Source organism: Leucoraja erinacea, chromosome 31 (assembly GCF_028641065.1).
Source record: "Leucoraja erinacea ecotype New England chromosome 31, Leri_hhj_1, whole genome shotgun sequence".
NCBI lineage: Eukaryota > Metazoa > Chordata > Chondrichthyes > Rajiformes > Rajidae > Leucoraja > Leucoraja erinaceus.
In genome coordinates this window covers 19,832,945-19,845,940 of record NC_073407.1, presented here as the reverse complement: position 1 = coordinate 19,845,940, position 12,996 = coordinate 19,832,945, and the positions used below count along the sequence as shown (strand labels likewise).

Genomic DNA, 12,996 nt, shown 5'->3' with positions numbered 1-12,996 from the left:
CAAATACGGTTCCAATTAGGCACAAGTATTGGAGTGGGTTCAGAATATAAAATAACTTCTGTCATTTGACACTTACATTTCCTTTGATTTCACCCTGTCATTACATTATTAAATTATTTTATTTGTGACGGATGCAGCATGAATGGAATAAGAAAAAGATATAGAAGGAATAAGCTAGTGTGTTCCCAGGCATCAAGGCCAAAGGCCAAAATGAGGCAAGCACCCCAAAAAACAAGGAGTGGAAGAATGACAACTTGCACTTCAGATTCTTTCAACTAACAATTCAAACCAAACCTGTACTGCCAATAATGTGAACAATAAGTGAACAATGCTTTGTTTATCTATTGTAAAAAGAATACTGATCCATCGCATTCTACATCTGAAATCTAAAAAATGTATGTTAGGATGGAGAATAAATGGTTGATGTTCCCCTTTTTATTCTGCAGTTTATTTTAAGGATTCGGGGCATGTCTGTGTTAACGCAATTTCTTTTGCATAATCAGTACCTGTTGTCACCTTTACTCCAGGCGTTGTCTTGTTATTATTCGCTTTTGCCCTGAATGGCTCCCTTGGAGAGTAACGATCTCTTCGCATGTCTTGCATTCTCTTAATATCCTGCAAGTCAGAACATTTTGCTTTCAGTGGGAAATTACGCACTAGACATTAAATATGGGTTAAGGCATCAGATTGGAACATTATCCAAGAAGCTGTAGTGAAGATGTACATACATATTCATTATTAGCTGCATTATCCATGATATATACCTGATCCTGAAAAGCAGACTAAGAAAACAAACTTTTAAAGAGGTACCCAATTTCCTGAAAATCCATATTCTAAAGTGAATTCACACTACATATGTGAATTGTGAATACATATGGGGTGGCACAGCAGTAGAGTGATGCCTTACAGTGCTTTCAGCGGCAGAGACGCAGATTTGATCCAAACTACGGATGCTGTCCGTATGCAGTTTGTACAGTCTCCCTGTGACCATGTGGGTTTTCTCTGAGATCTTCGGTTTCCTCCCACACTCCAAAGATGTACAGGTTGGTAGGTTTATTGGCTTGGCATAAATGTAAAATTGTCCCAGTGTCAGTACGGAGTCAGTGGGCCTGTTTCTACACTGTATCTCTAAAATTAAAACTAAATATGTTGTTTTGTTTCCAATTCATTAACCCCTGTCTTTAAAGCAATACTTTCAATGACTAATAGTTCTTCAGTTATCGTAATAGTCACAGCAGCGAAATAGACCTTTGGCCTGTCGTGCCTCTGCTGACCAATAAGCACCCACCTACTATCCTATTTTACTTTTCCTGCATTCCCATCAATGTCAGATTCTAACACTCACTTACACGCCAGGGCCAATACATCCATCAATTAACTTTGCGATGTTGCTTTTAATGGTAATTTCTGAGTGATAGCAATAAAAATACCAATTATTGAAAATATTCAAATCAGATAGCTTCTGGGGAGAGCAAAAGTGATTATGGAGAGCTGGAGTGATTTTACATCAATGAGTTTCCTGCATATATTTTCATCGCATATTTTTAGCACTGCAGTTGATTTTACGTTTCATTACCAGTTGATAGCAATTATGTGAACAAAATTTCTGACCGTGTCTCTTTGTTCTGAATGTATGAAATTTGTGTAATGTTCTGAATTGTGCCGTGTGTAAACTAGTGTTAACTGTGGTCTTGATGGAAATTCCGTCCAATTGAGCCAACCCCAGCCTCCACACTTTCTGCCCTCTGTCCAGTTAATGCTTCAAAATAAATTCTAACTGAGGAGTCACAAAATATTCTGCCAGAATGCAAAAACTAAGGTCTCACAAGCAGCAGAAACTCTGTGAACAATTTTTTCCTTTATTTCAATCGAGTATACAATCATTATTTTGTCAGATTATTGTGCTTAAAAAAAATCGTCATATACCACCCTGTTATAAACATTCCATTTGTCCTTCCCCACCTTCTCTGCTACCTTGACAAACTTGTAGGGTCTTCAATCTGAAACATGAACTGTCTCTCTTTCCACAAGCATTGCCAGATCTGCTGATATTTTTCAGTATTTTCAGTTTATAATTTCATGCTACTTTTAATCACAGGCTCATTGAAAAACAATGATACGACTTCAAAGTATATTTAAGTGCCCTTGAGGAGGGGATGGCTAACCTCCTTTCAGAACCATGGTAGTTCATATGGACTCTCACAATATTGTAAAATACACTGATCCAGGATTTAGATCCAGTACATTGAAGATGCAATTGAGTATTTGCGGAGGCAGGAGAGCCCAATAGTCTTTCATCCAGGCCTTCATCTTAGAGAATCCAGTATCATCTGGGATTACCAGGCAAGTCATTGAAATGGAACTACAGTTTATGTTTCTTTATTTTAGTTCATTTCTCACACTAACTACTTTTAACTGAATACATTTTAGTGGCTCACATTAACCTAGCTGTGGAGAGTACTCTTTTTAGTCAAAAAATATCCAATTTTGTTTTTAAACATTTGATTGGATATTTAACCTATGCAATTGAAAACCAGACACTACTATTACGATTTGCCTGAATTTACATGATATTTAAACATATCCGCCTGCATTAATTGTGTCATAAAAAACTATTCACTCTGTTATGAGGTTTCTCCTTACTTTATTGAATCCGCGAAGATGCGGATGGAAGGGATGGCTCCCAAATCTGATGCGAGGAGTCTGCAGTTGAATGCCAACGGGAGGGGTGCCAAGAATTGATGCTCTGGATCCTGGTGGGAAGAAGGGTGTAGGCATGCTGTATCCAGGAAGACCACCTATAAAATTGGACGTGAGAATCAGACATTTAGAAAATACGATGTGTTGGCAATATGGAGTCACCGCAAAACAGTGTTTACTTTCAGTATTTAGCGCTGTTTCACCGAGAAAATGGTTCTCATTGGACGGTCCAATTTAAATAATCCCCATTATAAAGTGATGTACACAAGGCAAATCATCACCATCTCTGAAAGCTTTCAGCAGTCCATCATAAATCAGACATCACACTACAAATACAATACCAAAAAAAAAAATCACAATTAAACAAGAAGGTAGCATATTTTCCCTGACCATGACAATCTGGAGAGGATGTTAAGCTATGTTAAGTAATGTCATAAAGGATCGGAGTAGAATTAGGCCATTCGGCACAGCAAGTCTACTTCGCCATTCAATCATGGCTGATCAATATCTTCCTCCCAACCCCATTCTTCTGCCTTCTCCACATAACCTCTGACACATACTAATCAAGAATCTATCTATCTCTGCCGTAAAAAATATCCAGCCTTGGCCGCCACAGGCTTCTATGGCAAAGTATTCCACAGATTCATCACCCTCTGACTAAAGAAATTTCTCCTCATCTCCTTCCTAAAATTACGTCCTTTCATTCTGAGTGACATCTCCTAGTGATGTGAAGGGATAAAGTAGCCGCAAATTCGAAACAAGTATATTTCAGGATCCAACATGATCACTTTCCTACAGAATCTAATTATAGTTAGAAGTTTCATTTCATTCAGTTCAATGTGAATTCATATACAGTAGTTAAAATAAATGAAAAGCTGCAAGAATGTGTTGCACACAAAAGTCGAGAATTGCCAAACCACAAAAGATTAAATCTAAAATCCAACTACTGGAGCTAAGATTTAAACTTAGTTCATTTGGCAAATAATCAATTACTCCAATCACTATAGCTACCAAATACACCTTTTGTTTAGATAAGCTAAAGGGCCTGTCCCACTTGGGCGACCTAATCCGCGAGTTCTGGCGAGTTTGCCCTAGACTCAAACTCGCAGCATGGTCGACACGAGGTCATAGGAGGTCTTTGTAACTCTCCTTCATGCTCGAGAGTAGTCCCTGCGTACTCGAGGCCTCAGCTAGGCCGTGGCGTATTTTTCAACATGTTGAAAAATGCCCGCGAGTAAAAATAGGTTGCCATGGTAGGTTTAGTCGTAGTAGGCCGGCATGTTAGGCGTAGGTAATCGAGGCTAGTCGAAGGTAGTCGTAGATAGTCTTCATCATTGTCGAAGGGAGGCGGAAGGAGATCGTAGGAGGTCGTCTTCACTCTCCATTATTTGGTGTTCGATTTTCCTTGAAGTTAGTCGTAGCTAGTCGAAGCTAGTCTTCAACATAGTCGAAGGAGGTCTTCAACATGACATTTTTTTTCAAACTCTCTTAAACGCGCCAATTAGGTCGCCCAAGTGGGAGAGCCCCTTAATGCTCAGGAAAAGTTACTGAACTCCATCAGTGTGTATTTTATTGGAACAGAATGTATTTTTAATGCATGTTTTCAATTCAGCCACAAAAAATTATACCGCACACTCACACAAAGTTGATAAAATGCTAACAAACTTAAGGATGTCTGCACTCATTATCCAAACTATTTTAAATGATTTCATTTTCTCACTTAAAATATCACCAGTAAACCTTAGAAAAAGTTCAAAATTTTACCAAGAGGTGAACATTTCATAAGTTATAACAATATTAAAATAGCAATTTAATCCATAGTCTCAGTCATTGTATTATTGCTAATAACTTTCAACAGTATGATCCCACCTGACATCTGCTGCATTATCAGGGTACGCTGTAGCATAGGATTAGGATTAAGGATTGAAGTTTGACTGGATGGATGCAAGTTTAGCTGAGGCATTTGCTTCTGCTGCCGCTGAAGTTGGTGCCGCGGCTGTTGGAGAGGATGGCGAGGATGAAACGTTTGTGCCTGTTGCTGCATAGCCCTACAAAGAGAATTATCTACATATAAAAACAAATATTTTCCCAACAGGCACAATTATTTGTGGATTAAAGTCAAAATGTAATAGATCATAGTTTCCTGATACACAATAAGAGACACCAGCAATTTTAATTCTTAATGAGCAGAGGCAATTCATTGAAGGATTGTGTTACACAACCATCTGTCGATATACTAATTGATACGATCTGTAATTCCAATTCTCTATTGGGACACTTTTCCCTTTTTCTTTTATTGTGGATTTTCCCTTGTTAAAACATTCATTTAAATGATCACTGCACTGCAAGTTCCTATTACAGCCTGACAGCACAACTGGTATAAATCAAGCCAGGCATGTGCACATGTGAAGTTGTTAGAATCATTTTTTTGGTTAATTAAGTGCAAAAGTCAACATTTTTATGGGACAAATGTATTTCCTGAAATTAAGAATGCAAATGTTCCCACATCATTCAACTATTGAAAACACTGCGACAAAAGTATCTTTGCAAATCCACCCTTCAAATCGGATTTCCTATTTAGATTTACCTATTATCAAATTTACAAAACCTCAGAGTCCTCCATTCCGAAGGCTTAAAGAACTGCTTCGTAGAGCTAGTGCATCAAACTGTTGAAACATATAATTGTAAGCTTTGAATTAATATTTTTTAATTTACTATTGGTGCCATTATTAGTCAAATCCCTGACCCCAACAGATATAGCAATTCATTCCTAAACAGTTATGAGGCCATAATCAGAATTGTTTTACACTTGTTAAACATTGTAAAACGTCACAGAGCAATTGCTAGCAAATGGAATTTGCAAGCTGCGTTTCTGTGTCTTGTGATTATAATTGTATCACTTTGACTAGAATTGGGTGTTGTAAAAATGAACTATGACTTCATGGGTAGTACTATGAAGTATAATTTAGTTTGCAGTAGTTTGAAATCCCACCCATAGTCACAAGAACATCATGCCACGTGGGCACTGGCAAATAATTTTGCTGTTCGAGATGTCAGCTTTTGGATGAGACTTTAAAATTCAAAATATCCTGTTACTATTTTTAGATCTTTTTTAGAGAGAGTGATGTGCTCCACAGCTTCTGGTCAACCTTAATCTATCAACACTGAAATAGATTATCAGGTCAACAGTAAAATTGATGCTTCTGGAAATTTGGTGTGTATAAACTAACCCACGGTTTTCTTGCATTTCCAATACTCTATTGGCCAGCTATTGTCAATGGTCAATGTTGTGAATGGTCAATGTTCACTTTTCTTTAACCTATCAAGGAGTACTTTGGAAAGATCATATATGCATACAAAATGTTAAAAACCTTTGCATGAACCATAAAGTAAGAAGGCAGACTAGGCACTTTAATAAAAGAATGAAAACTGAGGGGAATGAAGGGAATGTCATTTGGAGGCTATAGATTTTAAGACCACAGCAATTGCTTATCCAATAGGGGAACCTTAACATTCCAGCAATTCATTAAACTATCCTTTAATCTTAGAGAGTCACAGTGATACTATGTGGAAACAGGCCCTTCCTAATGTGAAGGAAAAGGAGAGGTGCAACGAGACCTGGGTGTCCTTGTACATCAGTACATCCATACATAAGCATGGAGGTACAGCAGGCAGTGAAGAAGGCAAATGGCATGTTGGCCTTCATAGCAAGAGGATTTGAGTATAGGAGCAAGGAGGTCTGACTGCAGTTGTACAGGTCCCTGGTGAGACCATACCTGGAGTGCTGTGTGCAGCTTTGGTCTCCTCATTGGAGGAAGGACATTCTTGCTATTGAGGGAGTGTAGCGTAGGTTCACCAGGTTAATTCCCGGGATGGCTGGACTGACATATGATGAAGGAATCGATCGACTGGGTTTATATTCACTGGAATTTAGAAGGATGAGAGGGGATCATATAGAAACATATAAAATTCTTAAGGGATTAGACAGGCTAGATGCAGCAACATTTTTCCCAATGTTTCGGGAGTCCAGAACCAGGGGTTGCAGTTTAACGATAGGGGGTAGACAAATTAGGACTGAAATGAGGAAAAACCTTTTCACCCAGAGAGTTGTGAATCTATGGAATTCTCTGCCATAGGCAGCGGAGGCCAATTCACTGGATGTTTTCAGGAGTGAGTTAGATAACAGGGTACTGATTTTGGATGATCAGCCATGATCATGTTGAATGGTGGTGCTGGCTCGAAGGCCTACTCCTGCACCTATTTTCTATGTTTTTTCCGCCCAACTTGCCCACACAGACCAACATATCCCATCTACACTAGACTCACTGGCCTGCATTTGGCCAATATCCCTCCAAACCCGCCCTAACCGTCTAATTGCTTCTTAAACGTTACGTTAATCCCTGCCTCAACTCCCACCTTCGGTAGCTCATTCCATACATGAACCACCCTTTGTGTGAAAAAGTTATCCCACAGGTACCTTTAAAATGTTTCCCCTTTCACCTTAAACCCATGCCCTCTGGGTCTCGATTCCCTTACTTTGGGCAAGAGACTCTGTGCGTCTGCCCGATCTATTGCTCTCATGATTTTATACACCTCTATAAGATCACCCCTCATTCTCCTGTGATCCAGGGAATAGTGCCTGATCAACATCTCCCTATAGCTCAGATCCTTGAGTCCTGGCAACATGCTTGTAAATCTTCTCTCCACCTTTCAAACTTAAACACCATCTTTCGAATAACATGGTGCCCAGAACTGGATACAATGCCCTAAATGCAGTTTCACCAACGTCTTATAGAAGACTTGTAGGAAGGAACTGCAGATGCTAGTTTAAACCTAAGATAGACACAGAATGCTGGATTTACTCAGCGGGACAGGCAGCATCTCTAGAGAGAAGGAATGGGTGAAGTTTTGGATTGAGACCCTTCTTCAAACTGTTGTCAGGGGAGAGGGAGATACATAGAAAAGGAAGTGTGTTGTGACAACAGGACAAAGGGAATGGAGATCAAGGAAAAAGTAGAATAGATCAGTTAGCTGGGAGAAGGTAACAACAAAGCAAACAGAGATAAAATGTAGTCGGTGAGAGTAAAACGGGTCGGAGAACTGGGAAGGAGGAGGGATGGTGAAACCGGCGAGACCAAGCGCAGGCTCGGCGATCGTTTCGCTGAACACCTCCGCTCATCCGCCTAAACCTACCTGATCTCCTGGTTGCTAAACACTAACTCCCCCTCCCATTCCCACACTGACCTTTCTGTCCTGGGCCTCTTCCATTGTCACAGTGAGGCCCAGCGCAAATTGGAGGAACAGCACCTCATATTTAGCTTGGGCAGCTTACACCCCAGCGGTATGAACATCAACTTCTCTAACTTCAAGTAACCCTTGCTTTCCCTTTCTCTCCATCCCTACCCCTTCCTAGTTCTCCGACCAGTCGACCCAAAACGTTACCCGTTCCTTCTCTCCAGAGATGCTGCCTGGCCCGTTGAGTTACTCCAACATTTTTAGTCTATTTTCGATATAGATGACAAACTGCAATGGGCCCAGAAACCACCAGTCATAGACCTCCAGTCCGAGAAGCAACCTTCCACCATCACTCTCTGCTTCCTTCCATGAAGCCAATTTTGTATCTATTCAGCTCCTAGGATCCCATGTGATCTAACCTTCCAGAGCAGCCAACCATGTGGAACCTTGTCGAATGCTTTGCTGAAATCCTGCCTTCTACAGCAGAAGTCACTGTCAGGGTCATTCTCATCTGCCTCCTCCCAATGGGTGAAGTGCTGCATCTCTCCTGAAGGCTCAGTGGACCTTCAATGCACACCAGCTCCACGAGAAATACTGGAAGTAGCACTAGAAACTCTACATGGTCTTTTGATCTCCTTACTGCCTTGGATTCATTGATGTAGAAAATTACTCCACAAATTACGCTGCCCACATTAATCCGACATCCTATGTTTGCATGTAAACCACAAACCTACAGAATCATTGTCAGAGAAGACCAACGGCAAATAACGTTGCATCAACTTGAACTATGAACATATGAATTTATTATTGCCCAGCACTTTCTTCAATGATTCACATTCAATGCTGTAACACCTCCAAAAATAAAACACTTTCCAGTGGAACGGAGCTAATTTCCTCAACTAATGTAAAACTATTTAACTAATGGTAATTATACTAGAAAACCATGTGTTGAAATCACCCTTACCTCATGCTTATTCTCCAAACTTCTCCATTGAGACACTCCTTAATCCATATTTTAGTTGCCAATCTAATTCTTATTTGGACATGGTGTCAATTTGAATTAGATTATGTTTATGTACTGTTTTAGAACATCCATACTTACAATACCATTCATATTGTTACTGTTTCAATGGATGGATTAGATGGAATACATGTATTTTAATTATTCAACAACATACAAAGTGCTGGAGGAATTCAGCAGGTCAGGCTGCATCTGTGAAAGGAATGGATAGGTGCTGTTTCGGGACAGAACCCTTCTTCAGATTGGTTGTAGTTGGGAAGAGAAAGCTGGCCTATTTTAATTATTCTTTACTCCATTAATGTTAAACTCTTTCAGACTCAAAAACAATTAGAGTCAGCTTGGACATTTTGCTAGCATGCTTTCAGTCGTCAGAAAATTGCATGTTACAAAATTTAAAATCTTAATGAATTAAGGCACATGACTTTATGCATTGTGTATGGTGAAGGAGGTCAATAAGTCAATTATTCTAAAAAGAGACTGAAGGTGTAAACAAAGCACAGACATAAAATAGTCAGGGGAGTATAGGCACTAAGCAGTTTAAACTTTAGCCTGGGGGGGGGACAGGATGTAGGTCACAGAATAAACACTCAAAACACACAAGGAGCAACTGAACAATTTCAAACTCCCATGAGGCAATGAATGGGGAGACCCAGTGATAAATAAATCAAAAGTAGTTGATCACCCAAACAGAGTGTGTAGCTGTATTTTCTGAATAAATAACATGCCCGTTTGTAACTCAGTGGAAACGGCTTCTAGCCATTTCCCTACATGCACTTGAAGAAACCACTTGCATCTTGAGATCAAGCCACAAGGATCAACTCTGTTACTCAGAATTACCTGTCTGCCCTGTACAACATTGAAATAAAGAAACTTCACTTTCCCAGGACGTTAAAACCGGTGTAGAAATGGACAGGGGTAATGTTGTCTGACCCAGTTTCAAATCAGTGCTTTAAAGTGTAATTATATTTGTACCATACACCTGAAACAATTGACCTGCACTCACCTTCTGCAAATGCTAATTAACTTGCCTGGTTTACAGTCAATATTGTTCCACGAATTTAACGACTCATAAAACATCTTTTAAATAGCCTGAAAGATAACTGCTACAAATTACGTTGGAAATGAGAATTGAATGCACCTTCCGCATCCTCCACAGCTCCTAATATTTTGTCATATGATGATGAAATTGAGTGCAAGTTGTTTTCTTGAGTCTGCTTGTACTTGTTTTCTATGGCACTATAACAACAGATGCCAGGTTTCCCATTTGCTTCATTGAGATCGTTTGAAATATTATGTGTTTGTTTTAGCATTGACAGAGATGGTAGCATCCCATGCAGGTCATTTAGCATATCTAAAGTTCCAGCCTTACTTTAGAATGTACATAAATAGTAGCATTTGCTTGAGCATTTCTCACAACCTCTGGATCTCCCAAAGTATTTTATATGATAGAAACTACCTTTGAAGGGTAGAAATGGCGCAATCTCGGAAACATGGCTACGAATGTGCACACAAGATCCCATTAACAGTAACGACAGTTGATTGTCATTTGTTTGAGTATGTGTTCAGAGTTGAATATTAGCACCAAATAAATAGTGCAAATTCTCCTGAATGCTGGCCACACTCACTCAACAGACAGTCTTGAACGTGGTTAGACTCAGGTCCCGTTTCCGATCACAATTCCGCAGGCGTTTGTGTTTAAAATTAAATTTTAAATCGAACCGAACCAACGGCTACTTATTCTAGAATCAGTGTCAAAAAGGCAAATATAGGTTACTGCATCGATTATTTCAGTGACACCGTAATTAGAGTTTGGTTGCCGACAGAATTTTCAAACGACAAACTTTTTAACAACTATGTTCCAGCTTCTCAGTCTGCCTTCATTGAAGGACTTACCGGTTGGGGCCTGCCTGTGCTGGCGGGTGTGGATGGCGATGGTGCTGTTGCCGCTGCTGATGAATGAGCTGCTGGAGCTGAAGCAGTTGCTGTTGTACATGTTGCTGTTGCTGAGGGAACATCATGCTAACTAAATCTTTTATTATTGATAATAATGATGATTATAGCGTTGTTTCCGCGGAGAAAGTCGACCCTCCTCACTTCTGACCGTTCCGTTTGCGACGGAAAAGGAAAGACCTTCGCGACCAAAACTTCCGCCGCAGCGCTCCTGGCGGCCTGGAGGTTGTAACTCCGGGCTGCTTCTGCCAATAAGAAACATGGCGCTTTACACGCTGATGCTGCCAGCAATAAAAATGGCGATATCTGAAGCAGAGTCTCGACCCGAAACGTCACCCATTCCTTCTCTCCAGAGATGAAGCCTGTCCTGCTGAGTTACTCCAACATTTTGTATCTGTCTGCACTATCATTAAAGTCTGGCAGTGGCTGAGATTTCGAATGGTACTCCGTTTGAACACCCCAAAATTGCTGATACAATACTTAGATAGTCTGATTAGTAACTATTCTGACAACACAAAAATAGATAGAGACACAAGAGATTGCCCAGATTGGAGTGTGTGTTGGGAACTGTAGATGCTGGTTTACCAAAAAAAACAAAGTGCTGGAATAACTCAGCGGGTCAGGTACCATCTCTGGAGGACATCTCCAGCATTTTGTGTTTTTCTGGCTATAAGGGCAGGTTAGACAAACTTAAATTGTTTTCACTGGGGCAACCTGATAAAAGTATATACATTTAAGAGAAGCACAGATAAGGTAGATGTCACAGTCTTTTTCCTGGAGTGACATTGTCATACGCAAGGAGATACCTGACCAAGTCCAATATGAATTTTGTGTTTCCAAGTAGATCAACTCTGGTTCTACAAACTTGAGAGTGCAGCTCAAACTGCTTGATCTCTCCCCATACCACAAATCTGCCGTCCCATGAGTCAAGCTTGTGAATCTTCGCTTCAAAACACAAACTGTCTGGAAGAACTCAGAGATACATCTGTGGAAGGAAATGGACAGATGATGCTTTGGGTCGAGACCTTTCCTTTGGACTCAAAGAATGGAGAGGTAATAGGTAGTATAAAGAGGTGAGGGAATAGGGTAAGAACTGGCACGTGATATGTAGATTAAGGTGAAGAGAAGTGGATGGGTGGATGGAATCCACCTCCAGTTTAAATTCCATTTGGAATATTTTGGAGGACCAAGAACAGATAGTGGGGAGAGGAATGGAGATAACAACATTATGGAATAAAGAGATGGGAGGAGGTGAAGTCTGAATAGCTATGGAAGTTGGTGGGTTTGCAGTAAATGCCCATGAATAGTTTTTCTCTTGCGATGAAGACAGAGAGATCAAGAACGGAGACAGAATTATCAGTAATGGGCCATGAGAATTTGAGGGTCAATTGGAATTTTGATGAAAGGGCAGAACGTTTGCTGCATTCCATCTATTGCAGAAACATATTTCCTTAGTTGAGGTGTTTGTACCTGTGCACAATGTTCTTGGTGCCATCTCACTGGGTTCCATCTCACATAGGTGGAGAAGGATATCTCTACTATTCTATTCAAATCCTGTTTTGGTAATATTGCTTGCTGTAACTCTGTATAAACTTTCAGTGATGTGTTTACAATTTGTTTACAATGACACCCAGGTTCCTCTGAACATTGACACTTTTCAGCTTCTTACCATTTAAATATAGTTGACCTTATTGTTTTTCTATCAAAATGGACAACCACAATTTTTCCACACTATGTTCCAAATGTCACATGCTTGAGCATGTTTCTGTTCATAGTTAATGTTTCCGAAACCCATCTGCTTAAACATTAATGTGGAAAATGGTAAATACATGACACTTCATGGACTCTGGCATATGAATGAGCATGTCATATTTGAAGAACAGGCTAACGGTACTAATGGGACGATTTTGCCACCAGCGCCTTGGGTGTTGTCTGTATGGAGTTTCTCCCTGTGGCCATGGGGATTTCCTCTGGGTGCTCTGGCTTCCTCCCACACGCCAAATATCTGCAGGTTTGTAAGTTAATTGGCCTCTGCAACATTACCTCTGGAGTGTAAGGAGACCAGAAAGTCGGACAACACACTAATGTGA

General features: G+C 40.1%; 1 protein-coding gene across 1 annotated transcript in view; it reads right to left on the bottom strand.

Annotated features, from left to right (window-relative positions):
- The window catches only part of LOC129712051 (cip1-interacting zinc finger protein-like), a 34,439-nt gene extending 23,328 nt beyond the window's left edge, over window positions 1-11,111 (bottom strand). The window contains exons 1-4 of the mRNA XM_055660203.1: window positions 10,850-11,111; window positions 4,570-4,748; window positions 2,644-2,798; window positions 507-615 (exon numbers count right to left, since the gene is read on the bottom strand). Of these exons, the coding sequence (XP_055516178.1) occupies window positions 507-615; window positions 2,644-2,798; window positions 4,570-4,748; window positions 10,850-10,974 (568 nt within the window). The 5' untranslated portion in view covers window positions 10,975-11,111. The remainder of the gene's footprint in view (window positions 1-506; window positions 616-2,643; window positions 2,799-4,569; window positions 4,749-10,849) is intronic.
- Between the last annotated feature and the right edge of the window lie 1,885 nt (window positions 11,112-12,996).